Consider the following 26314-nt stretch of genomic DNA (forward strand, 5'->3'; position numbering starts at 1 on the left):
ATGGCAATGGAGGGTATTTTTTAAAGGGTGGAAAATGTGAGGGTTTTGAGCCTGGTTGAGTACTAAAAAAAAAAAAAAAAAATCTAGACGCTGTGTTAACGCAGCCTGATGTGTCTCGCATCAGAGATAGGAAAGGCGGTGCTGACAGGACTGGGAGTGTCAGGGAGGCGGCGTGTGAACGGCATAGCGCAACGTGAATCATGCTCTCCAGCCGCAACAAGATCTCCGTTCCACAACCACAAATCCTCCATCTTTAGCTCGTTATTGCTATTAGACCCGCTCAACAGAGCTTGCAGGACTCTGTCGGCTAGCATGAAAGCCCTTCCTCATGGATGTGCTGAAACTTTAACTGCACACCAATCAAACTCATCTCTGTTTCTGGCAGAAAATCCCTCCCTTCTGGATTTTAGGGTGTGTAAGGTTGGTGAGATGTGGCAAATAGGCCCTGTTAAGGAAAATGTTTGGTCACTCGAGCCACAATCTGTGTTAATTTTTCATTTTTGTTTTGTTTTAGTCATTGTCTTATGATAAAAAATATCCAAATTTAGTCAATGAAAACAACATTTTAGCAGACAAGAAAGTCACAAATTAAAGCAAATATTCAAACATTTTATATATTTAAATATGTATCAACCAGCTTTATTTTAGTATTATTTATATACTATAATAATATTTATTAATACTTTGAATTAGCTTTTTTCACTTTTAGTTTATTTTAATTTTAGTTTACATTTTAGTTATCTTTTTATGTCCTCTTGTCATTATTAGTTATGGGATTTTTAAAAATATATATATTTCTATTTAATTTACATTTACATTTAGCAGACGCTTTTATCCAAAGCGACTTACAAATTTATTTGAGTTTTAGCAACATAAAATTTTTATTTCAGGTAGGTACCAAAGCAACATTTTTAATTAAAATGTTTCCTCTAATATTTATATTTTAGCTTTATTTCAATAATTTAGGTAACAATAAAAACATGTGAAAACTGTACTTGTTGCGAAAACCTGTTCAACTTAAATTTAATTCACTTTGAATAATTTGAGATAGTAGATCTTAGAAAAATAATTTTGCGATAGTAGTTTTAAAATAGTTGACATCACAATGCACATCTTTGGGTTCGTCATCTTTATCTTTGTTAAAATTTTTATCAGTTGACAATATCTCATGTTTTATCTGATGTTTTTGCTGGGTAGTGCTCTTTTCTCTACATATGACCGGGAAACAGGCGCTTGGTTTTGTTGTACTGACCGACATCCTTCTATTGCCAGACTTGACACACGTGCAAATCGCACATCAAAGAGTGCTGATGACTGTCATAGTTCTGTGTTTGAACTACTGAGGCATGTATGTGTGTGTGTGTGTGTATGTTTGAACAGTGGTCCTGTGTGTGGCTCCCTATGCACCCTCTGTCGGCTTTCTGCCCCTGGCTGGCTGTTTGTGTTCATATGTCAGGAGTCACTTACAAATGATGCATTGGTGTTAATGGACAACTTCCTGTTTAAATAAATACAGATGAAAGGCTTATTCAGCACACATATTGCCTGAACCTTTCCAGCAGAGCCACGTGTGACGGAGGGGTTGCCATTTCTTACCATTCTTTTATTGTCAAAGGTTTGTTTATCTCTGGAATAAACATAGAATGCCCTACAAAGGGCTAGTGGGGTTACATTACAGCAAAAAGTCCGATATTTTCCAGCACAAGGACTGAAAACACCAACTGCCCTTGTGTGAACCAATCACAGCCTCTGCAATCATTCACGTTTAAAAACAAACGCAATAGAAAAGGTGTCTCTTACCATGTAAAGGCCGAACAAGGCCCTCATGTTTCTATTGTTAAGCTTCAGTGCCTGCGCAAAATACTTCCTGGCCAGCTCGAGGTTTTCCAGACCTCCCTGGGTGTACTTTACCTGGGGGAGATGGAAGAGGAAACAGAAAGGTGATGTTGTGTTATTGGCACCCTTAAAGTTGACACGAGAGCTAAATAAACAGAACATGATCTAAATAAACAGGAATTATCCTATACAAGCATACAACATGATGGATGCAGCAAGTCAGAGAGTGCAAAGTTGAAGGGAGTTGGCCAAAGATTTCTGTCTATTGCAAAGCGACAAAATCAAACCAAACTGATTATATTGAATGTTTAATGATGCTATGCAGATAGGAATGTTGGACCAATGAGATTTTACAGTGGGTGGAGGCAACCCACATTGATATGACAGAAAACAAAAACAAAGTGTCCGAAAAATGTTTTAAAGAACAAAGAAAATAACTAAATCTCCGATTAACATAGACGATTTTAAAGGATATGACCAAGATACGAATAGCTGATGCCAACTTATCAACTTTCTTATCTTATCTTCTATCCGAACTTATCAACAAATTTAGTGACTTTTTAACCATTTTAAAAATAAACGATTTAATAAAAAATAAAAACATATTCAAACATCATACACACAATATAAAATCATACACACATGAAAGTTAACAGTTTGTGTATAATTTTATATAAAACATTTTTGTATGTTTATGTTTTTATTTGACATTCTAAATGTTTATCACTTATTTTCTGAAGGCTTATTTATTATCAACAATTTTAAATGTATTTGCTTCAGATGGCATAGTTGATCAACAATTAAACAATTCTTTCTGAAATAATGTTTTTTTTTTTAAATCATATTAATTAAACTGAAAATAACATTTGTTTTAGGCAGGAAGAAATAAATTGTACCTCGGCGTATTGTTCACAGTACAGGTGATTGTGTGGGTTCGTCATCATCAGTTCTTCAAGACAAAAAGCTGCCTTTGCATAACTGCGGGAGTGAAACAACATGAGAGGGAGAAAAAAACACACAAAAAAAACGCTATGAAGATCACACACACACACACTTAAAACATCTCCCAGTAGCTTTGTGGCTGATTATGCAAAGTGATGCTCAGACTCGTTGACAATCTGGGACTGGACAGTTTGAGGTTTCTCTTTCATCAGCTTTTATGAGTTAATGGAACTCTGTGTATAAACACCCATATGGTCAAATGACAAACGGAGCTTTGCAACAGAGGTAGCATTTCTGCCCTAGATTCAAAAATGAATGACAGTCTGTTTCTGGGTTCTTCATTGACATCTCGAGGCTGTCATTCTCAAAAGCCGTTTCCACATGAGATCACTGTTGAGCCATTGACCTCACACTAAATTTACAGTTTCATGTCTCAGACACTCTCTCCCTTATAAGTATACAACATGGGCCTGCACATTTCCTCATTGCTCCCACCAAAAAAACAAAACAATTTAAAAAAAAACTGCAGGAGTATTACGACAAAGCCGCAAGACACAAAAATAAGCCAAATGAATCCAAAAGCTGTGGACGGGGTTGAAAGGCTCGTTACCGCCTCGAGTCCCCGACACCGCACAGCTTTTTTAGCTACCGTTAGGCAAGCTTTCTGTCTCACGCCATGCGAGGTCCACACATCGAGCCCCGCAATGTACGTGCTCGCGAACACATATCAATTTATCACAACACATGAAATCTTAAAACAGAGCTGGAGCACGTCCAATCGGGTTGTGGATGCTAATCTTATGCCTAACAAACAACTGGTGGAAAAAACGGGCTGACGCAAACAAGACTTTTTTGGTGGAAAAAGGGCATTGATGTTGCTGACTGGCAGAGAGATGATGAGCCTATCTAGCCGTTTAGGAAATGTTCAAGGGATTTTAAATACAAAGAGAGGAGAGAATGAGAGTGAGAGAACAACACAGACAGTCAAAGAGGTTGGAAGAGTGAGCCAGTGAGATCAGGCCACTCAGAAGGTTGAATGCTGCTTGCAATTACCATTTCCTCTCCATAAAGACTTTCAGATGTGCTCCTGCTATGGCGTAAACTGTGGCGGAGCAATGCAAAGAGTGAGAGAGAGAGAGAGATAGACAGATGGAGACACAGAGAAAGCAAGGCAGGCATCAACCCACATCACTGCTTAACTTAATGCCCACTACCTGAGTATTCAACATACACGGCCGACTCTACCAGTGCTCCATTTATGGATGGTGGTTTCTGCCTCAAAAACAAACAAAAAAAAGTAAAAAATACAATGTGACTTTAATTGTGAGAAAAAGTTTAAAATGAAAAAGTCATTAAAAGATATAAAGTAACACTGAGGAAAAAAAAATTGGAGGCAGTCATATTGTGATATTTAAAGTCAAATTGTGAGTTATAAAGTCACATTGTGAGAAAATCAAATTGAGGAAAAGTCATATTTGGAGATCTTAAAATAAAAATATTTAAAATATAAAGTCACATTTTGATATTTAAAGTCAAATTACGCAACAAACTCAAACTGAGAGAAAGTCACATTGTTAGAATCAAAGTCAACTTAGGACGCAAACTCAAATTGTGAGATTTCTAAATATTAAGTCATATTATGAGATATAAAAAGTCACATTGCATGATGTTAAGTCTGAGAAATAAAAATGCGATTACCTTATTTTTTTAACTTTGAGGCATAAAAACAGGCTCTCACATCCATCTCCACATGAACCTACAACTGTGTTAGGATGACTGACTAGTGAAGTTTACTAGTTTATCAAGACTGCTCTCTATTGAGCTGCATCCACCTGCTTTTGAAAGAATTAAATCTTATCCGTTTCGTTAACATGATCAGTCAATATATTTATGCTTCCTTAAGAATAACCAGTTAACTTTAGACAACCCACCGGAAACAACCCTACCTAACAATAGCATACAATTCACCCAAGAAACCACTTTTCAATTGTCATTGAAAAGCATGATCTACTAGTGGTCAGTGTATACTACGGTAGATAGCTGCCCGTCATAGCTGTGTAATCAGCTGTTTGGGTGGCGTTTGTTTCTCTTCATCTTGTTTTAGTTGGGAGAATGGTTGCCACCTCATTCTCTTGGGAATTTCTCTTTTTCCCTTTTCTCCCATTCTTTCACAGCGTGGAAGAAAGATGTGATAATGCTGGCTTTGCCGGAAGAGGAGGGGAAGGGGAAAAAGTGAGTCTGTGACCTGAAATAAAGAATAGAAAGAGAAAGGGGAAGAAAGTAAAAGAGTGACACTGACACGCCTATAGATAAGGGGTTGTCAAAGAATGGTGTGATATTAGAAAAGTTGGACTAAGCGGGCAGATAATCCTCTCACCCCTGGATTTCCTCTGTCTGCAACAGCAATAAAGCTCTTTACACAAAACCGTGAGGTATCTAATAAGCGGTGCTCTCACCAAGCGCCTGCATTCCTACGGCCAGTGGCCTCCGACCGGGACAACCAACTTTTTCTTTCTCTCACACACATACTAACACTATGTAGCCCCCCTCATGGACAATAAGACCAAAACAATTAAAGGAGGATGGAGGAGAGGAGGCACAGACACAGACTTGTAGTTTCCTACAATCCTGATGCCTGGCAGAAAGTAACCCCTGGCAAAAGAGATATCAGCAGGGGAGCGCAGTCTTATCCCAGGAGTTGGAGAGGGGGCTCAAGGAACAAATCCTATTATGGCCCTACTCCATGGGACAAACAGACACTGAGCTTTAAGAAGGGCCCCTGGCTGAGACTGGCATTTCACTGTCTTTTACTCCAGAGGGTCCCAAAACTCTACAGCAACCGTCACACGTCAACCGAAGGTCCTGAGAATGACCTGCGAGATGGTGGTGAATGTGACCTTATAACCCTTGTAAACATCACATGTTATACGGACATATTACTGACACATTGGTGACTGATAAATCGATTTTAGCAGATTCATTCATCTTAAATGATGAGTTTTCCCCTACCTGTCTGCATTGTGTAAGAATACAGTAAAATCACTCTGAAAACTTCATGATTTTACAAAAGTAGGATGCACTGATATTTTCAAATTCTAGCTGACTCCCAATAACCAGATAATTATTATGTAATGGGTATAACCAATAAATGGCAGATCTTAAAATTCTATACTATTTTGTCTAAGTAAATTAAAAATATGTACAAAGACGTACAAGTGAATTTAAGTAACAAACTTTAAATATAACTTAAAATAAACTTAAAATATAATGTGCAGTATATAAAATTAATAATCACCTTGAATTTGCTAAAGATCACATTTAACAGCGTTATTAAAGTATAAGTCTAAAAAGATTAACTTTAAGTGAGCATTAGATGATGGAAAAGTAATCTAAATGTAAAAATAAGACAAAAGAGAAAGTACAATTAAATATGCAATATTAACTGATATATCTAAATAAATAAATAACTAAACTAAATAACTTCATAAAAGCTGATAAAGGAAATGGTGAAAAGAGCATTAACACAGTCATTCTGATGGAATTTAATACCATTTTTTTGCGTTACTGTTTTTACACACAATGATGTGCGAATCTCTTATTTCCAAATCAAATTCTTTTAATAAATTCATCTGAGCAAACTGAAACCTAGTAAGCAGATATTATTGAAGCCTTTTCCCTGTTTTGCCATATAATGTGCCTACTTTTTTAAAACATGACTGGTATATTTCTAGTTACGTTGTTTCTGTACGGGGGTCAATTTGACCAAGACAATTTGATTAACCCTCATGTTCTATCAACTTCTTGCAAGAAAAAAAAAAAAATTAACAAAAGAAATGATGTAAGAAATCATTACTCATGCTCATTGATGTAGAGTTCTGACAGCTCATGCCATGCTTCCTGGTCTCCCACAAACCTGCAAGACAAGAGTAGTGGTAGTTAGCTCATCAGAAAGGCCACGGTGGACAAAAGGGGGGTGGGGGGAGGCTTGAGGGCCAACTCAATCAAATGCAAAACCCATTTTAATTAAAAAGTGAAGGGGAAGTGGGGGGGTGTCTAAATCCTCTTGTAAAACACTCACTGCTCCAGATATTCGTTGAGCTCGCGAATAGCCTCACTGCTTTTGCCCTGCGCTCGCAGGATGGAGATCTTGCGCTTCCTTGCTGCCTGTTGGGTTGACATCAACAGAGGATTAGGGCTTTATTGTCTCAAGTGTTTGCGAGCAACAGAAAAGAGCAAAGAGTGAAAGAAAGAGGCATGTGTAAATGATCATAGTATTGTGAAAGCTGAAGGAATCTCCACAATCCCCTAGGGTTCTGGTGATCAGACTGTGAAGACAACAGGGATGGCAGAGGCACCACAATCTAAGTTGGATTCCATCTCCATCTTAGGAGTTTCGTTCAGACAAATACTGATTTTGAGAGTTAAAGAAGTAAGAAATTGATTTAGATACACTCAAACATTGTCAGATTGTCACCAAATAACTCTACGGATAGCATTTTTGGGGATTCTGGTGGTTCTTGTTAACAAAACATCTAATTTCCGTCTTAGAAATGTGTGACCTAGTCTTGCATAGCCAGACTTCTGACTTGTAGCAAAATATCCTCATTTGTGCTCATTTTAGCAAAGATTAGATTTAGCATTTTGTAAAACTGAATTTTACATTTCAAAAATCTATTTTAGTTTTGAACTTAAAAAATAACAATAATTTTAGATAATTATTTTTGCAGTTATTTACAGATTTTACCTAAAAAAGTTAAATGTCATGTCTAGAGTTCATATTTACAAAACTAAATGATACTACATTTGTCTAAAAGTGAAAAGAACAAAATTCTAATTGTTTAAATATTCCAGCTCCATAAAAACACCTAGAGAGAAAGAGACCAATGTACAGAAAACACTATAAAAACAACAACCAAAAAAAAAAAAAAAAAAAAACGACTTAATCATACAACCCGTGAGCAGAATCGTGGAAGTTACACAGTATGCTTTAAAATAGTCTTACAACATCACCCTAAAAAGCATCAATCCTTTTTTATGAATTCTGAAACAGGACATCATGGAGATGAATTAAATGCACTAGCACAGTTACTGGGCAGAAGTGCACGTACAGTTTCTTTTTTCCTCCCCTGAGGCAGTGTTATAATAAAAAGCCTTGCACCATCAGATTGTCCAATATGACGTTTCCTTGAAAGCATATTATTACTGCATTCAATTCGTAAGTAATATAGCAGCAGATACCAAAAAGTAATGTCTTTATCAGATTAGAAAACGAGCATCAGCGAGGATGCTGCTCACATTTGGAAGGGCAAGTAAAGACCCATTTCAAGTGGTGAATATAACACATTGCCAAAGAGACGCGGGCCATATGCATTCACATAAACTTACATAGCCCAGCTCACATCAGCCACAAATAACGTCCGCCTTGTTCCGACGCAGAAGTGACCTTCAGGCGGATTAGAATCTCATCAATCTGAATCAGAAAGTATTACGCCAAGTCCAACGACTTTTCCAGGAGAGCCTCTTTTTTTCCCTCCGCTGGTGAAAGGAGAGCAAAGAGCAGAAGCTTTACCGTTAGAAGTGCCCCAGATATTATTTATGAACTGGCACTTGATAGAGTGGGTCTTCCCTACTACCACAGCATGGACCAAACTCCATCAAGCCGGGCATGAGTCACGTCTCAAAGGCCATAAATCTGGAACTGCTATGATACCACCGCCACTCCAAATCCACTTATCCATCAACCAGGCGGCCAGACGAACCTGCTCCACTGGCTGCTGGAGCTAAGGAGTTGATGAACTGCCAAACCCCTACTGTACGCAAGTCTAATAGTTCTTACTGGATCAGCGGAAGACATGGTTTCAGATTACCGGGGCTGCAGATGACAGGTGAAATAAGGCTATAGCTACAACCTCAAGCTGTTTGGATTATTGCACGAGTTCTGTATCGCTACATCACGTTTTCCTCCAAAAGTATTTAAAGAAACTGTGGAATGGAATCAAACAAAAATTCCAAATAGTTTAAGCTATCAAATTTTATTGTTAATGTTCAGTTTCTGCCAACAAACTGATTTCTTTGTACTCTGCACTGAACAAGGCGGAAGGCTGTTTGCGACCACAGGTTATTTACTCGGCCCCCATATCTGTCTTTCGTTTCCTCTTAGCGCACTTGGCACCGACAGAAACATACGGAGGCTAGTAGACCAGAGAGTCTTACGAAACTTTATTAAACAATGAGCTATTCCAAACCATTCCAGGTCTCTTTATGTCTTTCCCTCCCTCTCCCTTCTCTTTCGAAGTGATCCAGGAAAGGCCAGCATCTCATTTTCATTCTCTTCGTGATTCTTTCTTCTGAAGCATTTCTGAGTGGCTCTCACCGTGAAGGACCTGGCTGCTTCGATCAACCCCTGGCTCCGCTTTCAGACTGCCGTTGAGAGCCCACCTCCAGGGATTTTAAAGGCAACCAGCGTTCCCACAGGGTGAAGAGGAGTTGACTTTCAGCACTGTGGTGTACCGACACGACCTGACTTAAAAATTCATCTTTAAATAAAATAATTACCTGCTATTGGTTTAAACATATCCAGACCAAATCTACAGTCTCAGCGACGAATATCAAAATAAATTCTAAAAGTCCAAATTCATTTGAATGTCCAACTCTTCGGAAGCAGCGAAAAGCAGGAAAAGTTCAGCCAAAAAATCCGTCATTTACTCACCCTCATGTATTATTTTGATTAATGTTTCAGCTGAGTTTGTTTATACAATGAAGGTCAAATGGATGCAAAGCAACACTGGATCCCACTGACTTTCAATGTAAGGAGAAAAAAAGCAGAGACATACTTCAAAATAAAATTCTTCTTTTTTGTGATCCACAGAAGAACGGTTTCTAAAAACTATGACAAAAATGTAATTGTCTGAATGACCGAAATATAGTTTCAGTTCAGAAAAAATCTGTTTGACCTTTACAAACGACATCTCATTCTGCACTGTAATTGCATGTCAACCTAGAGGTTAACCTCATGAGAATTGTCATTGACCTAAATTGCTTTCACAAGCACAACCATGTTTATCCTGCTGGATTACAGACAGAGTGAGAGTGCTGAAATTCTGTGAATCGAGTAAGCCTATTGGGTCAATCAGTGTTAAAATAAACAGCTTGTTAACTTTACTTTACTGTTCAGAAGTGGGTACTGTGTTAAGTGAGCATGCATATGGATGGATGGATGGATGGATGGATGGATGGATGGATGGATGGATGGATGGATGGATGGATGGATGGATGGATGGATGGATGGATGGATGGATGGATGGATGGATGGATGGATGGATGGATGGATGGATGGATGGATGGATGGATGGATGGATGGATGGATGGATGGATGGATGGATGGATGGATGGATGGATGGATGGATGGATGGATGGATGGATGGATGGATGGATAGATGGATGGATGGATAGATGGATAGATGGATAGATGGATAGATAGATAGAAGGATAGATAGAAGGATAGATAGATACATAGACAGGTAGAATGACAGATGGATAGAATGAACTAAAGACGATAGATGGAACTAACGAACAACAGACAGAATGACAGATGAATAGACAGAAGACAAATGATTGATGGAACAAATGACAGACAGAGAGACAGATAGATGATAGAACAAAAGACAGAACAAATGACAAATGAATAGATGAAACAAATGACAGACTGACAGACAGACAGATGGATAGATGGATAGATGGAACAAATGACAGACAGACAAATAGATGATAGAACAAACGACAGATGGATAGATCGAACTAATGACAGATAGATAGAGAGATAAACAGACAGACTGATATGAGCCAGGAAGAATTTCTCCAAATCATTGCTGTAGGTATTGGACCATAATGAGCAATGGAAGGGCTAGGAGTTCGAACATTTTTGGACACCGCCATGGCAGAGAAACCTTGAGCAATTTTTGTTGATTCAACAATTTTGGTTAATGGGTACCACATCTATTCCACAGCCTATAATTACAACAGTTCAGTTTCCAATCTCAGCTCCGCATGCTGGGATGCCTCACAAGTCCTCACAGTAGTCGCCAATTTTCCGCCATTTTCTTGGATCGTGCCCTCATCCCATTCCTCTGTACATGTTAAAAAACACAGCGTTTAGATAAGCCTTGCATTTACAGACAGGTGACCTAGATGATGTCATCCCTCCCATACCACAACCTCTTGTCACCCCGCCTGCTATACCCAGCCAAAGGGGATTGGATTGTGGGAAAATATAGTCTAGCTGCCACTGCACAACAGCTCCGTTTTCTTCCATTCCCCTCCTCAAAACGTACAGATTTGACAGGAGGTGACTTGCATTTGGAGATCAGGAAACGGGCAAATCCTTTTCGGGGCCATCAGAAATATCTGGGCTGAACCTAATTGTGTCAGGGTGTTTCACATGGTTCTCGCCTACACCCTTTCCACAAGTGGGTGCATCCTACCAAGCCTACCATGTCCTGTCATTAGGAGCATTCAGTATGAAGATAAGACATGGAAATTGTATGCTTTTCACAATGAAAACATGCCCTTGATGGCTACACCGATGGCCTGTTTTAGTCTTTTAACAGAGAGAGCAACCTAATCAAGTTGATAAATCCAAAAAGAGCAAAATCCCACTGCGTTTCACAGAGCGATCAAGCAAAGCTTTAAGTATCTGTCAGCCCATTTCACTTCATTTCCCAGACTTCCTGGTGCAAAAAAAGATGGCTGTCTGAGTGATCATTCACAAATGCACATTTCCTTTTAGGAGATGATGGCTGCAGCCGGTTTCTGCAAAAGACTGATGAGGTAATGAGACGTGGTTGGACAGTATTTTCCAGTGATTTTTCTGCTGAACTGTGTGTAAAAGGACCATTTCATTATATTGATGATGACAATTCAAATTTGGGTTAAATGACAGTTCATAAATAAAAAGCCCAGTTTTACAATTTTAAGCTTAACAAAACATTTACCCAGTAGATTTCATAAAAGGTATGTGCTTCTGCATAGAACTGTCTGTACTATATTTCACAAATGATCTCTACCTGCAGGTGTTTAGTAACGGGATATCATATTTCTCCTCATGGTTTTCATTACTCCAGCAGATAAAGTTCACGAAAAATGCAACACTTTGATGGGGACGTCTGCAAAAATCACGTTATTGCCACACTCTTTCCCAAGCGTGTTTGGCTTGGATAACACTAGGACACGGGGAAACATATTTCCCAGAGGGGAAATTTGTTTCATATCTTTTGGATGTTAACAGAGGGGCAAAGCGATATGATTACTAGATTGTGAAGAATAATGTAACCGCACTGGTTTGATGATATCCATTTTGCGCCGATCTTCTCAACTTCCCATTTACACGCCATTAAATGTGCTTGCAATTTAACCTTGATCATGGGAATAGGGAGAGTGCCTCGGTTGAAATGCACAAAAAACAAACAGAACAGACCTCTCGTTTTCAGAGGGAGAAAGACGGATGAGAGCGGTTCAGTCCAACAGTAACAGATAGTTAAATAAATATCAAATGGTAATGATATAACAAATGCAGAGACGAGAGGACGGAGGACAGGCTCTTTTTTTTTTGCCAGTAAGATGAAGACGGTGATAACACAAAAGTGAAAATTCAGTCATTATTTATGCATCCATTCCAAACCCACTTGACTTTATTTGGTTGGGCACAAAAAGTGAATTTTTGAAGAATATCCTGGCCACTTATCAATGTAACAAAACGTAATGTAGACTGGGGCTGCCAAGCTCCTAAATGATAAAAAAGCACCCTTAAGTGGCCCGTGAAGTGGTCCATCGTTCTTGCTCTCCTTGGCAGGTTTAGTTCATGATAGAAGTAGCGATATCCGATATGTGAAACTTTTTTCTTTCTAGTCAGATCTCTTCAATGAATCAGTCTGACTGATTAATTCAAGAATCTGACTGATCTGGTTCTCACTTACTTAATGATCCAGTTATAATGGTTAAAAGCCCAATGAAGAAGTGAATAACACCTTAAATCTACCATACAACTTCAGAATATTTCAGAGAAATAGTGCACAAACCAAATGGTCTACTTTTTGTTTTTACATTCTTTTTTTAAACTAATTTTTGTTTTATTGTGTTCCGTGGAAGAACAAAAAAAAATCACACAGGTTGGGGACAAAATGAGGGAGAGTAAATGATGACAGAATCTTAATTATGGGTGACCTATCCCTTTAAGAGAGAAAACAAGCACAGAGAGAGAGAGAGAGGGGGTCCTGCCGGAGCACACATGAGGGTTTATTGACTTTGCCAGAAAAGCCTCCATGTGTTCAAAACAGACGGACGGTGAGGTGTGGAATCCACACATGAAGTCCAAAGAACAAAAGTATCCGCTTCATCATGCACACTTTGCCAACCCAGAGAAAATGTTTAAAACATTAAGCAAGTCCATGTGTAGAGACAGTGCAAAAAATGTGCATTGCATCTACAGGGAAGGGCCAAAACAAATAAGGTTATGAAAACACTTTAAAACATTTATTTCCTTGCATTTTCTTATAATGAAGGGCAGGTACAATATGTTTTGAGGTGATGGTGGAAAGATATTGGAAAAACATGGAGCATACATGGATACTATAAGCCACTTCACTCAATAAATAATCAGTGAATAAAAAACAGGCTTCATGCTTTACGCCAAGAGAAGACAAATCAATAGCAAACTGTGCATTTGGGTTTCTAATACCTAAGTGATCTTTAAATAATAAATAAGTTAAGACTGAACCACATACTTTAAATGGATAATTCATCCAAAAATGAAAGTTCTGAACCTCACGTGTATGACTTTCTTCCATGGAACACAAAGTAATATGTATATATGCAAGTATATATTTTTATGCAAGAAATTATTACTTTTATTCAGCAAGGATACATTAAATTTATAATAAAAGGGAGAATTTAATTTGCTATTCACTGATCCTCACCTCTAATGGACTAGTCATTGGTCATTGAGAACCGAATCAATCAATTTGTGGACGAATCATTAAGACTTTAAAAAGACCATCTGACTCCAAAAACTAGGAATGCACCAAAATTAAAATTCTGGGCCGAAACCAAAACTTCAGGATGCACTTGGCCGAAAACCATTGATCGGTTTAAGTGTGATTGATCCGTGCCGCCACTTAATTATTAAAGAGCGCCAAAAATACATTGACAGAATTTTAAAGTTGAGACTTTATATTAAAAGTATCTAAAGCGTTTTGTGATTATTGGATGGCAGCAATGCTCCAAATGTTTAGTGAAGTTTTGTTCATGCATCAACAGAAAACAGCACAAACTAAAAGATTTTAGATTTAAGAAACCATACTGGTTTAATGGTGTAATATTGTCAATTCAGAGATAGTGTCCACACAGCTGACATGTGTAACATGTAGCTTATTCATGTTGTGTGCACGAAGCGGACGCTGAACAGTCAAAATGTGTCATTGGAGAAGCGCTAATTAAATGTCTGTTCAGGTCACTGATTTCGGCCTTCCAAAACCAAAAATAGCTGTTTCGACAGAATATTCTCGGTAGCCGAAAATTCGGTGCACCGCTACCAAAAATTGATTTTTTTGAAGAAATAAAACCTTATGCATTTGGAGTGATATGAGGGTGATTTAATGAAGACTTATTTTCATTTCTGTATGAACTATTCCTTTAGGTTATCTAAAGGTTAAAGGTAAAAAAAAAAACGAAGGAAAAAAAATTAGCACCCCTGAGACCTCTCTATGGAGTCTCAGGAAAAGCGATAAATCCCCATCTTCAAAAGACAAGCCATTTATTTTTGCTGAGGTTGCCCTGGCCATGTTTAATGCAACCGAAGTCCATAAATCAATGGTCTTTGTTACCTCACACACTTGTGTGTACTGCATTTGCGTGTGTGTGATTTTAGTGGTTGAGGTCACTGAGGGGAGAAAGAGTTTAACGTATGAAAATGAACTTTTCAGACAGCAAAACAAGTTTCAACCAACTTTTTTTCCTTACCGTATTTGTCGGGTCATCTTGCAGTATTGAGTCGTACAGCTTATTGGCATCCTCATACCTTCAACAGAGAGAGATCATATTTAAGGAAAATCAACAGGAACACCGGTCATGTGAAATTAAGTGGTAGAGCCATCAAATAAAGTTACCAACTTTTTGTATAGAGAACAGCTTGTTTCTATAGTGACAGAGGCTACGTATCCAAGCGGCAGAAATAAACAGCCATTACCGTAGCTGCTCAAATAGCCAGTGTTGTGCGAGGTTTACTAGCTCCACAAAAAGCGTAATCCACAAACATGATTGCCTGCACTTTGATTTACCTCTAAACAAATCAGCCTGAACTTCCACCACAAATCAGGCATCGTTTCGAAGCGCATTTCGCTTAAAAGGCATTCCGAAGCAAGACATATATGAGTTACAGATGCAAAAAAATAAATAAATACACTCGACGAGCCCTTCAACCTGAACTGAGGGTTGGACAGAACGGTGTTTGAAAAGACGTTATGAATTACGATGCTGATCTCATACAGTGTTTTCTGAAGAATGGGAGGACAATGCCACAAGCACTTCACTTGTCATGTCGAATGAAGGATGAAAGCTTGCTTTTTTTTACGAGGGACAACCTGCACAGTTAACGCTAGCACAGCCAAAGAAGCCGACCTCATGATCAAAAACCTGTTTCAGCCCGCAACCAATAACAAAAGCAGCTCTGGTTCCTATTATCATTGAGCTCCAACGCCACTCCTGTTCTCACATCCACGTTAAAGTTCACTCCCTCTCTGGCACATCTCAAATGGCACCAGCCGCTTTGACTTGCTCTATTTATGTAGGATTCAGCCATGTGGGAGCGAAGGGGAGAGTTTCATTTAAGCCGAGCGTCTGATGGCAATTAGACTCTAATTTGCAGTTTATTTAATCTGACCGTGCAGGCGCAATCACTCACAATTACGGAACAACCCCTGGCATAACTGATAAACACGTCGAAGACATGGTGACCAGAATGAAACAGATCTGAAATCCTGCTGAAATTCTATACATTAACATCAATTTACGACCTTCTTAATTGTTTGCTAAAACACTGAGAGAGAGAGCGAAATTCTCTGGGAGAGAAATAGCAGACCATAGGTTCTATGTTTTCAGGTCTGGCCGGCCTTGTTTTCCCAACCAGAGAGACAAAAACAGAAGGGGGGGACAGAGGGACCCCCAGAATAATAGCGGGAGAGACCACTTCCGTCTTTGGAATTCCTCGCACAGGCATAAGAGCCACAGGACTACTGAGGGCTGAACCATTCTCTCGCTTTTCCACTTAGCAGAAGGAACAGTGGCTTGCAAAATAAACAGCCTCCCTTCCCACGCATCCTGCCACTTACGTCCCAGAGCCCCCCCTTTCCTTGCAGCTAATCCAAGGCCTTGGTGTTAAGATGGTGCTGTGGTGTATCTTACCTCTCCAGAGCCTCCAGCCGCATCCCTGCTAATCGCTTCACTCTGTGACTGTCTGGAAACTGCCTTTTCAGCTCCTGTAGGCAACTCTACGCAAAGAACAACAACGGTGGGGTTGACCATGTGAACATTTAACTTTTCAAAACAGACTCCACAAACAGGTTTTCCAAACCTTCTTCATGTCTGCCAGTGGTTTGTCATACAAAAGTCCTGTTCTAAAGTCATGGTATAGGTTGAGCCAATGTGAGTATTAACCAAAAACAGCTTAGTGTTGTCTGCATAAGATAAATATTAATAATATATCTATACATTTCAAAATGACTACCAACGGTTTTTGAAAAGTCTATTCTCAACAAGGCTGAAGTTATTTGATCAAAAAACAGCAAAAACTGTAATGTTGTGAAATATTTATACATTAGTTATAATTCTGTTTTCTATTTCAATATATTTTAAAATGTAATTTAATCCTGTGATGGCAAAGCTGGATTCTCAGCATTATTACTCCAGTCTTCAGTGTCAAATGATCATTCAGAATAATTCTAATCTTAATTTGGTGCTCAAGAAACATTTCAAAGTTGAAAACAGTTTTTACAAAAATGAACAGAAAGTTCCAAACAACCACATTTATTTATTTTTGAAACAATATAAAATAATTCAGTCACTTTTAATCAATTGAATGCATCCTTGCTCAATAAATGATTAATTTATAAAAAAAAAAAATTAACAAAATTATATGTATGTGTTTTCATCAATTGTTTTGACTAGAACCAATTAAAATGTTATTTTATGAACAAAAAATACTTAAAAGATTGGTATTTCAGCTGTTGCGATCAATAAAGTAAGCATTTATTTAAAAAAAATAATGGTAACACTTTACAGTGAGGTTCATTAGTTAACATTAGTTAATGTATTAACTAACATGAACTAACAATGAGCAATACATTTGTTACAGAATTTATTAATATAAGTTCATAAAAATACAGCTGTTCCTTGTTTGTTCATGTTAGTTCACAGTGCATTAACTAATGTTAACAAATACAACCTTTTATTTTAATAATATATTAGTAAATGCTGAAATTAATATTAACTAAGATTAATAAATGCTTAAGAAGTATTGTTCATTCTTAGTTCATGTTAACTAATGGACCTTACTGTAAAGTCTTACCAAAATGATATTTTGTTTAAAGGTTATATAGACAATTAAAACTTTTTTTTTACTGTTATTTCATATATCAGGCTTTACAGCGTTACCAACATCAACAAAAAACTAACATTAACTTAAACATCAGTCATGATTATTTGCCCAAAGAATAAATTCCTATATTTATTGCACCACAGCTTGAGTGACTATGCAAAGCCTGCTGGATTACAGAGCACTTGAAAATTATACTACAACTCTCAGGGGTGATGAAATGTGGCTTCATACATTTTTTTTTTTTTTTTATCCACAGCATTCAAAAATTTATAGATCTACTCTTAAAAGTGTGATGTGACTAGTTTGACAAGACAATATTACAGCGAAGGTTTCTGCTAACCATAAAATGAAACCGTAACTTTCCTGTCCGTGGGTGCCATGATAAACAGGTTGGCCATACAGCTGTGAGGGAAGACGGGAAAAATTGCAAGTGACATGGGTGAGAATTCAGAACACTGCACAGCAGTATCCCACAATTCCACACTGGCTACTATAAAAAGCAGAAGCAGGATGCTACTTTTACCAGTTCTTTCCCACTGAGATGAACAGGCCCCGTTTTTTTTTTTTTTTTTTTACACACATGACTTGGTAAGGAATGGTTACTGACAAATCCAATGTTTTCCTGGTTAGGATGGAAAGTTTGCTCTGTGGCTTAGCCCGGCTGACCCATCTAACTGTTTTTCCCGCTGTTTTCCTAGCTGCTGGTAAGAACCTCAGAAACTGACTACTGTAAGTGTCTCAAGTCAACCAGGATCCCTGATCAATGAAAATCATGCCTGATTTGAATCTCAAGCCAATTGTTTTTCCAAAAACAACTGCATTTTCAATGAGCAAAAACAAAAACTTGACGAGTAGGGTGCCCAGTTGAATATATGAGAGAATGCGAGAACGTTACTTAAAAGAAAACTCACCCAGGCCAGATCGTCACGACTGCAGTCCAACGCTGCGATCATCACCTGCTCGTAAATTATCCAAACTGAGCACAGGAGACAAACATAAAGTGACACCATATTAGTAAGTCTATTTTTCAACATGGTAGCGAAGATGACAAATGAACATCTAGCCCGCGTGAACTCCTTTCGAGCAAACTGTGACTTTCTTCTCTGTATCATTAGAAAAGACAATCTTCAGCGTCCGTCAACGACGCAGTTTGTCTTCGTAATCTCCGGGTGTGGGCGAGCTGGCAGGTCTCATGGAAACGGTCCGGAAATTCTCGCCAAACTAAACCAAGTCGCTGAATTTTGACAAGAAAACCTTAGCGTATTCATCAGTTTTATGTATCAGTTCAGTCAAACACCGCAAAGGGTGAGCGAATTTCACCCTCTATTCGTCATGACATGCGTTACGTGCTGAAATCGCGCAGCTATCGTCGTCTCGGCCCAAAAAGTGTGTCGTTACTTTGACAGATTACAGGAATTTTAAATTCCTGCAATTAAATGCTTAAGTCATTTCCAAGATGGCAATGTTTAACGTTCAACTGGCAATTGTAACAAAGCGAGTGGCTTTAGCTGCTCTATTTACCATAAAGAAAACTGATTAGTGGGCTTGGCTAATGGATCCAATTAATGAAATTAATGCTCCATGACAGACAAGTGTGTTTTGACAAGCATGCCCGAAGTCTATCGGCTGAATGATTTCAAATGTGCTAATTGAGAAAGAGCAATAAAAAATCCCACCGAACAAGAAAAAAACTGATATGCCAAAGCAAACAAACGCCTCAAGTTTTTTTGAGCTGTTTTTATGATTCCAAGTCTTGCTTTGATAATTACCATCTTGTTTCACGGCCAATTTAAGAGCTGGTTTCAATCAAAACAAGCTGTGTAAAGTATTTACCCTGCTCTTTAAAGAATAATACGAATAATAATCACAACAGCAAAAAGTACAAGTTTCAGTAAAAAGTCGACATCATGCATCAATAAAACACAGACTTTCATTTTTAGATTTTTACTCATCTTTGCTTTATTCTTTCCTTAATTAGATAACAGGCCCATCTAGAAATCTGAAACCATCTAGAAACCATTGTTATTTTAATTTTTTTTTGGATTGCTTGTATGAGCATATGTATTGCAGTAAAAGCCTTTTTATGGGCTGTTTGGTAACTTTGACTCTTTCACTGTTGTTTGCTTAGATTCCTCAAAAAGCAGTGTTGTTATTTGAGGAACAGCCAAAAGAAGTTTAGTAATAGTTATTTGAGATTGCATGTGGTTTTAAAATAATAATATGGAGAAAGAAAAAAAAAGCCTAAATTTGATTTGAATAGAAAACAGCCCAATTTCTCCAATTGGTAAACCGAAAATTGTCAACTATAGGAGTGAATTTCAGAGCAAGTATGAAGGATTGGATCACCTCTGAGATAATGATTTTAGCTGCTGAAGAGAGTCTTGGCTTTAGTGGCTATGTTTGACAACACGATTGCAGGACTTGTCTGGCTTGTCTGGCTAAGAAACCCATAACTGACCAAAGCAAATAAATATTAAGCCATCTGAAATGTTCTGATGTTTCCACTTTAACCTCATTTTAATGTCAAGAGAAAAGCTGAAAAGTCTTTTTGTTATCAGATCTTTAAGGACAAATAATTGGTGCTCTTTTCCGTTTTCTGCAATAGTCATGTTCAAGAGGTCAGATAACCGACTCAAAGACTTCAGCAACTTCATACACGGTATGTTTTTATACGTTAACAAAACCTATGCCAAAAAAATTGCTGATTTTGAGACAACTTAATATATATTTGTTCTTGCAAATAAGTGGATCCAAATACTTAAGCAAAAGCATTAAAAAAGAAAATCTGATATTTAATTTAAAAATTTGCCATTAACTGCTTATTTTCAAATGACTATGCAACTATATTTCCAGCACTGAACTTTTGTTACTCTGACTGTAAAACCATCTCTAGTCACATACTGAGGTTTATCTATTTAATTTTATCTTAAAAGAATTAAGTAAAGTTTTTAGTGGAAGTAGTTTAGAGTGAATTTAAAGACAACTTCTCAGAGAGTGTTTTATCTAACATTTTAAATAGCAAACCCTTTCCAAGAAGTTGCACTCTAAACTCATCCTCTTTAAATCACTTCTACAACTGCCATCAAATCATAGCTTTTGTAACAAAATCAGGGCCTTTAATAAATTTCAAGACAATTACTGTCAAACATCAGATCGCCGGCTGTAGGAAACGTTCCTATTAACTGTCTAACGGGAATATAACCTCAATGTTTTGTTAGGACTATGATGGTTCCATGCAATAAAAAGTTATAGTTTCAGGCTATTTATTTGTTAAATATCTGTCAGTTATCCTTTTGAAGAGCTGCACTTAGTGTCCATATGTGCATAAGAAACACGTCTGATCGTAGTCAGCCAGACATCACACTAAACCAGTCCAATTATAAAAGCCATTAACATTAAGAATTATATAATGCTATAGAGACCGAAAGTACTTCATTATTTATTACTTCTTATAAGTTCGCTTTTGTTTACTGTAATTGTACTTACTATCATCTCCAAGTTTAGACGCATGCTCATTAATCAGCTCTTCACCGACATCCACAATCTGCTCACTGTTCCTGTAATTCTCCTCTCTCCACTTACGGAGTTTGTCACGCATCTCTGAAATGCAATAAAGAAACACATTAGCCCTTGGCTGAAACTTTATCACTTATTTATTTTCATCATCCATCAATTATTTATTGTGAATATAACTTGTACTTTCTTTATTCATCTTCCTATTTTTCTAAAAAAAGATATCTGTAGTGCTCCATTATACTGACATGTTTCCTGACTGCTATACTTTGTATAGCTTAACTTAAAATTAATCAACACAAAACTTTTTAGAACGGTCTATATAAGAATAAAACAATTATAATGATGTCAGATTCTGATCAAAACAACTAAAAGGCCAAAACAAATCTAATTAATTACACATCAACTTAAAATTAAAGGCACAAAGTACATACAGTGCTGAATAAATGTCAGAGAACATAAAAGAAAATACTTATATTTTGCAATTTCCCCATTAGAAATCAAATAATCAGAAAAACCATATGAGTGAAAAGCTGTATAGAAAATTTTTTCATTGTCTTAACATTTGATATTCACTAGTAGGCTATTTATTTTCTTTAATGATAGCAGCATTATTTAAGAAACCAAGTTGTGGGACATATTTGATCTCATGTTTAAAGAGCCAAACACATAATATCTCGTATCAGTTATTAATAATGTCAGGTAACGTTCGTGTTAGTCGGTACTTTTGACAACACTAGTTCATCTAAATCTGCATTATTGCAGTATATTAGAATGCCAGATCAATGGTAACAAAAGATTGACATTATAAAAACAATAAGAGATGATGATAATCTCAAGAGAACTGAATCATTCTTTATTATCTGACTGTAGATGACAACATCAACATGACAATCACCATTTAACTGACCAGACAGACATAAAAAAGAAAAAAAGAATAAGTTACTCCGCTTATATTTCAACATGACAATTTCTATAAATCCCAATATGATAATTAAATACAGATTGCAACCTAAACACCGTAATCCATTATATGAACATAACATTATGTCTTTCTAGAATAGAGATTTTGTGACTAAACTGTAACGTTACAGAAGCTAACTGGCTACTTAGAGCGCCTGTTGTAGTCTTTAATGAAAAGCACCAAAAAATAAGGCATTTAGATCGCAAATCTTTACAAAATGCTCAACTTGGGTAACGGTTGAATGGCAACAGATCAATACTGAATCAACTAATAACCGCTGTTAACGAAAACAGAGTCATTTACCTTCCCAAGTGACATCGTACAGCTCCGATACAGACGACATGTTTTCTTAGCTCCGCCTCCTGTGAGCTGATTGGTGGATGACAGTGACGTAGCGAGTTAACGCTGTGAGAAGGGTCATTAAAGGGCAAAGGCCAAATCCAGACAGTTTTTAATTCAAACATTCCAAACACAGACCTGATATTTTTTTTCCTTATATAGAGGATGATTAATAATTATTAAATACGAATTAAAAAAGACGAATTACTATAAAAATAAAGATAATGGGGAAGTTTGAAGGATATATATATATATATATACACACACTACTGGTCAAAAGTTTTAGATCGGTAAGATTTTTTATGTTTTTAAAAGAAGTCTCTTCTGCTCACCAAGGCTGCATTTTTTTGATAAAAAAAGCAATAAAAAAATTTATATGAAATTTTATGACAATTTAAAATGACTGTTTTCTATTTTAATATATTTTAAAATGTAATTATTCCTCAGATGAAAGCTGAATTTTCAGCTTCATTACTCCAGTCTTCAGTGTCACATGATCCTTCAGAAATCATTCTAATATGATGATTTTATGCTCAAAAAACATTCATTATTATTATCAATGTTGAAAACAGTTGTGTACATTTTTTTTTCCAAAATTCTTTGATGAATAGAAAGTTCAAAAGAACAACATTTATTTAAAATAGAATATTTTCTAACATTATAAATGTCTTTACTGTAACTTTTGATCAGTTTAACTCATCCTTGATGAACAAAAGTATTGATTAATTTTATTTCTTTCCCCCCAAAATAAAATTATAATTCTTACTGACCCCAAACTTTTGAACGGTAGTGTTTCATGTTACAAAAGCTTTAGATTTCAGATAAATGCTGTTCTTTTGAACTTTCTATTCATTATAGCATCATGAAATAAAAATGTAAATAACTGTTTTCAACATTGATAATGATCATAAATGTTTCTTGAGCATCAAATCATCATATTAGAATGATTTCTGAAGGATCATGTGACACTGAAGACTAGAGTAATGATGCTGAAAATTCAGCTTTGATCACAGGAATAAATTACACTTTACTGTATATTCACATAGAAAACAGCTGTTTTAAATTGTAATAATATTTCACAATATTACTGTTTTTGTTTGTATTTTTAATCAAATAAATGCAGCCTTGGTGAGCAGAAGATACTTCTTTTAAAAACAGTAAAAATCTTACCGATGTAAAACTTTTGACTGGTAGTATATATATATATATATATATATATATATATATATATATATATATATATATATATATATATATACCAATCAAAGATCAGTGGCAATTAAATAATTATAAATAATGTATTCATTATATGAATAATAAATAATATATAATATAAATAATCATAAATAATCATCTCTACTGTTTTCTTTGTTTTATCTACTAAATTGGATTTGGTAATAAAAGTTTATTACCATAGAGAGTCTTTCATAGCATTTCCTATTGCTGTCTATTTTCTCTCTCTATGTGCTCAATTGGTCTCTTAGGAGCTGTGGATCTGGCTCAGCGTGTGCGTTTACTCTGCTGTGTCTACCGCACAGTGCACTCACCAAGTGGACTCAGCACATGCTTGTTTATAGCAGCACAACCTAAACTTGATGTCGTTCCTATTGTGGCTGCTTGTGCATTGTCGAATCTTTACCAATGTTTTTGTTTTCTAAAGGACACTGTTAGCATTTAAAGGGCACCTATAATGTCATCCTCTCTGCAAAAGACAAAAACAAAACTCTTGTGCAGTTCATTGTGCACTGGTGACTTGTGGATTTATAATTTCCATGGTCATCTAGATGGCAGTCACATACATGGATAAAGCTTATTTCTGGAAAGCTATAACAACCACATTAAAATAAGCCAGCGCTATCTGATAGGCAGTGTTGACTGTAAAAAACAAAGAAAAATAAAGTAAATTTTACTTATTTCACATATGGAATTGAGTTAACTTTACTTAACTAAGTTAAGTAAAATTTACAAAGAAAATAAGTACCTTTAACTTGGCCTGAAAAGTTTGTTGAGTAATTTCTACTTGAATTTTGAATGAATTTTACTTTTTACTCAAACAATATAAAGCTGAACTAAGCCCGCTTTTAAAATGTAAGCTTTACATTGAAACGTTCAAGTAAATACTACACTACATATTGACAATTTCTACACATTTGAAGTAATGCTAGACAATAGACATATCCAAACAAAGAGACCTCAATACTTGGTACACAATACACAATGATGGTGTCATTTTGAGCAGAAAAAGAATTCCAGATGTCACAAAATGGCAAGTTACTAAACCTAACAAAAAAGCAATGATGAAACGGTGTAAATACCTTAATTGTAAAAATCAACCTTATTAATTATTCAAGCCCCAGTGCATGATGGGAACACCAGTATCTGAAAAGTTGAGAAGGTTTTACTTTATTTTCTGATATTTATGCCTTAATTTCTACAAGCTTTTGGGGTCAGTAAGATTTTTAAGAAAGAGAGAAGCAAGGACACATTCAAAAATAGATTTCTATTTCAAATAAATGCTTTTCTTTTTAATCTGTATTCATCAAAGAATCCTGAAAATAGTGTATCTCAGTTTTCACAAAATTATTCAGCAGTACAACTGTTTTTACACTGATAATAATGAATGTTTCTTGAGCAGCAAATCATGATTTCTGACACTAAAGACTGGAGTAATGGCCGCAGAAAATTCAGCTTTGCCATAACAGGAATAAATGACATTGTTTAAAATTGCATTCATATTTCAGAATATTAGTGTTTTTACTGTATTTTGTGTGATCAAATAAAAGCATACTTGGCGAGTAGGGATTTCTTTTTAAAACAAATCTTACTGACGCTCAAATCAAATCCAACTTTTGAACAGTGCTTTTAGTGTAGTGTAATTTTTTTTCCAATGGTGTGAAAGTACTTCATCTTTTTTCATAATAATGTAGCTTTTTCCAGTAACTATAGCTGCTTTTTCCAATGAGGTGTAGTGCGAACAAGCTGTTGTTGGAAAATCCGCTTTATGAATCGGTTCATCCTAAACAGTCCTCTCTTTCTCATAAAAATTCCAATTTATTCTAATTTATTCTATCTACTTTTTTGAAGGTCAAAAAAAATGGATGAAACATTCACAATAAGATCAATAACATACATTTAGAAGACGCCTCATGTTCACAGTTTCTACAAACTCCTGACAGGCATCGGATTCACTTACAACTGTCCACGGGAAGTGAGGAAAAGGGTAGCACATGCTCTGTGTTTACTTTGGAGCTCCGCTTCTCGCCAGAAGTGTCACCATAAGGAGAGATCAATAGCAGCCATTTGAAAACCGAAATTGTGCTGCTTAACTACTGTGTGCGTAGTTTTCCGTGCCTTTGGAGCACCACATGTGACATGAGGTAGACCTGTGTTTCCCCTCATATGCCTGCTTCAACAGAAAGAGGGCATTCTCTGAAATACTCTGTTCAGACATTTTATTTTGATTTCTGACAGAAGTAGTCAAGGCTACAGATCTCTGACACAAGCAGTTCTAAAGACGCAAATTGGAGCAATGAGTGAGGTGTTCTGCGGCTTTAAACGACCGCCGCGCTTTTCCAGTCCTTTTTTTTTTCAAGCAATATCTTCCAATTACAGAAAATGAAGGCAACAGTATTTGCTTTGAAAGCAAATCTCGACCCCAGTCTGACAGGATCGCTTTCAATCTTAGACAAATCATACATGACTTCAACTGTGTGCCTGGATTGTTGTAATGAAGCTTCTTCCATGGCACCTTTGACCTCTAGACCTGGACATTGTGGCAAATCCCATACATACATATACACTTTACTAACATACATATACACTAACAAGTGCGTCACACATCTCTTGTTCCAGTGCCAAGAATAATATTAAGCTCTCAATTGATCATGTGACATACAACCTGGCCTAAAAGTGTAATTGCTCATGGTAGAATGTCTGTCAACACATGAACAGCATTACATGTGGCTGGATAGGGTTTATGGATGTCATTCTTTCTCATTAAATTCAATTCAAACTGGGTCTCAAATGACACTACACTGTGAAAATGGGCAGTTGAAGAGTTATTTCTTCCTGATTTG

At 36.6% G+C, this 26314-nt stretch overlaps 1 protein-coding gene across 1 annotated transcript in view; it reads right to left on the bottom strand.

Annotated features, from left to right (window-relative positions):
• emc2 (ER membrane protein complex subunit 2) overlaps positions 1-22369 on the bottom strand; it is a 29607-nt gene extending 7238 nt beyond the window's left edge. Inside the window, exons 1-9 of the mRNA XM_081388999.1 lie at positions 22203-22369; positions 20909-21022; positions 18334-18398; positions 16231-16316; positions 14791-14848; positions 6857-6942; positions 6632-6691; positions 2733-2814; positions 1801-1911 (exon numbers count right to left, since the gene is read on the bottom strand). Of these exons, the coding sequence (XP_081245125.1) occupies positions 1801-1911; positions 2733-2814; positions 6632-6691; positions 6857-6942; positions 14791-14848; positions 16231-16316; positions 18334-18398; positions 20909-21022; positions 22203-22242 (702 nt within the window). The 5' untranslated portion in view covers positions 22243-22369. The remainder of the gene's footprint in view (positions 1-1800; positions 1912-2732; positions 2815-6631; positions 6692-6856; positions 6943-14790; positions 14849-16230; positions 16317-18333; positions 18399-20908; positions 21023-22202) is intronic.
• Positions 22370-26314: the final 3945 nt, after the last annotated feature.

The sequence above is a fragment of the Scardinius erythrophthalmus genome (assembly GCF_964197995.2).
Source record: "Scardinius erythrophthalmus genome assembly, chromosome: 16".
Taxonomy (NCBI): domain Eukaryota; kingdom Metazoa; phylum Chordata; class Actinopteri; order Cypriniformes; family Leuciscidae; genus Scardinius; species Scardinius erythrophthalmus.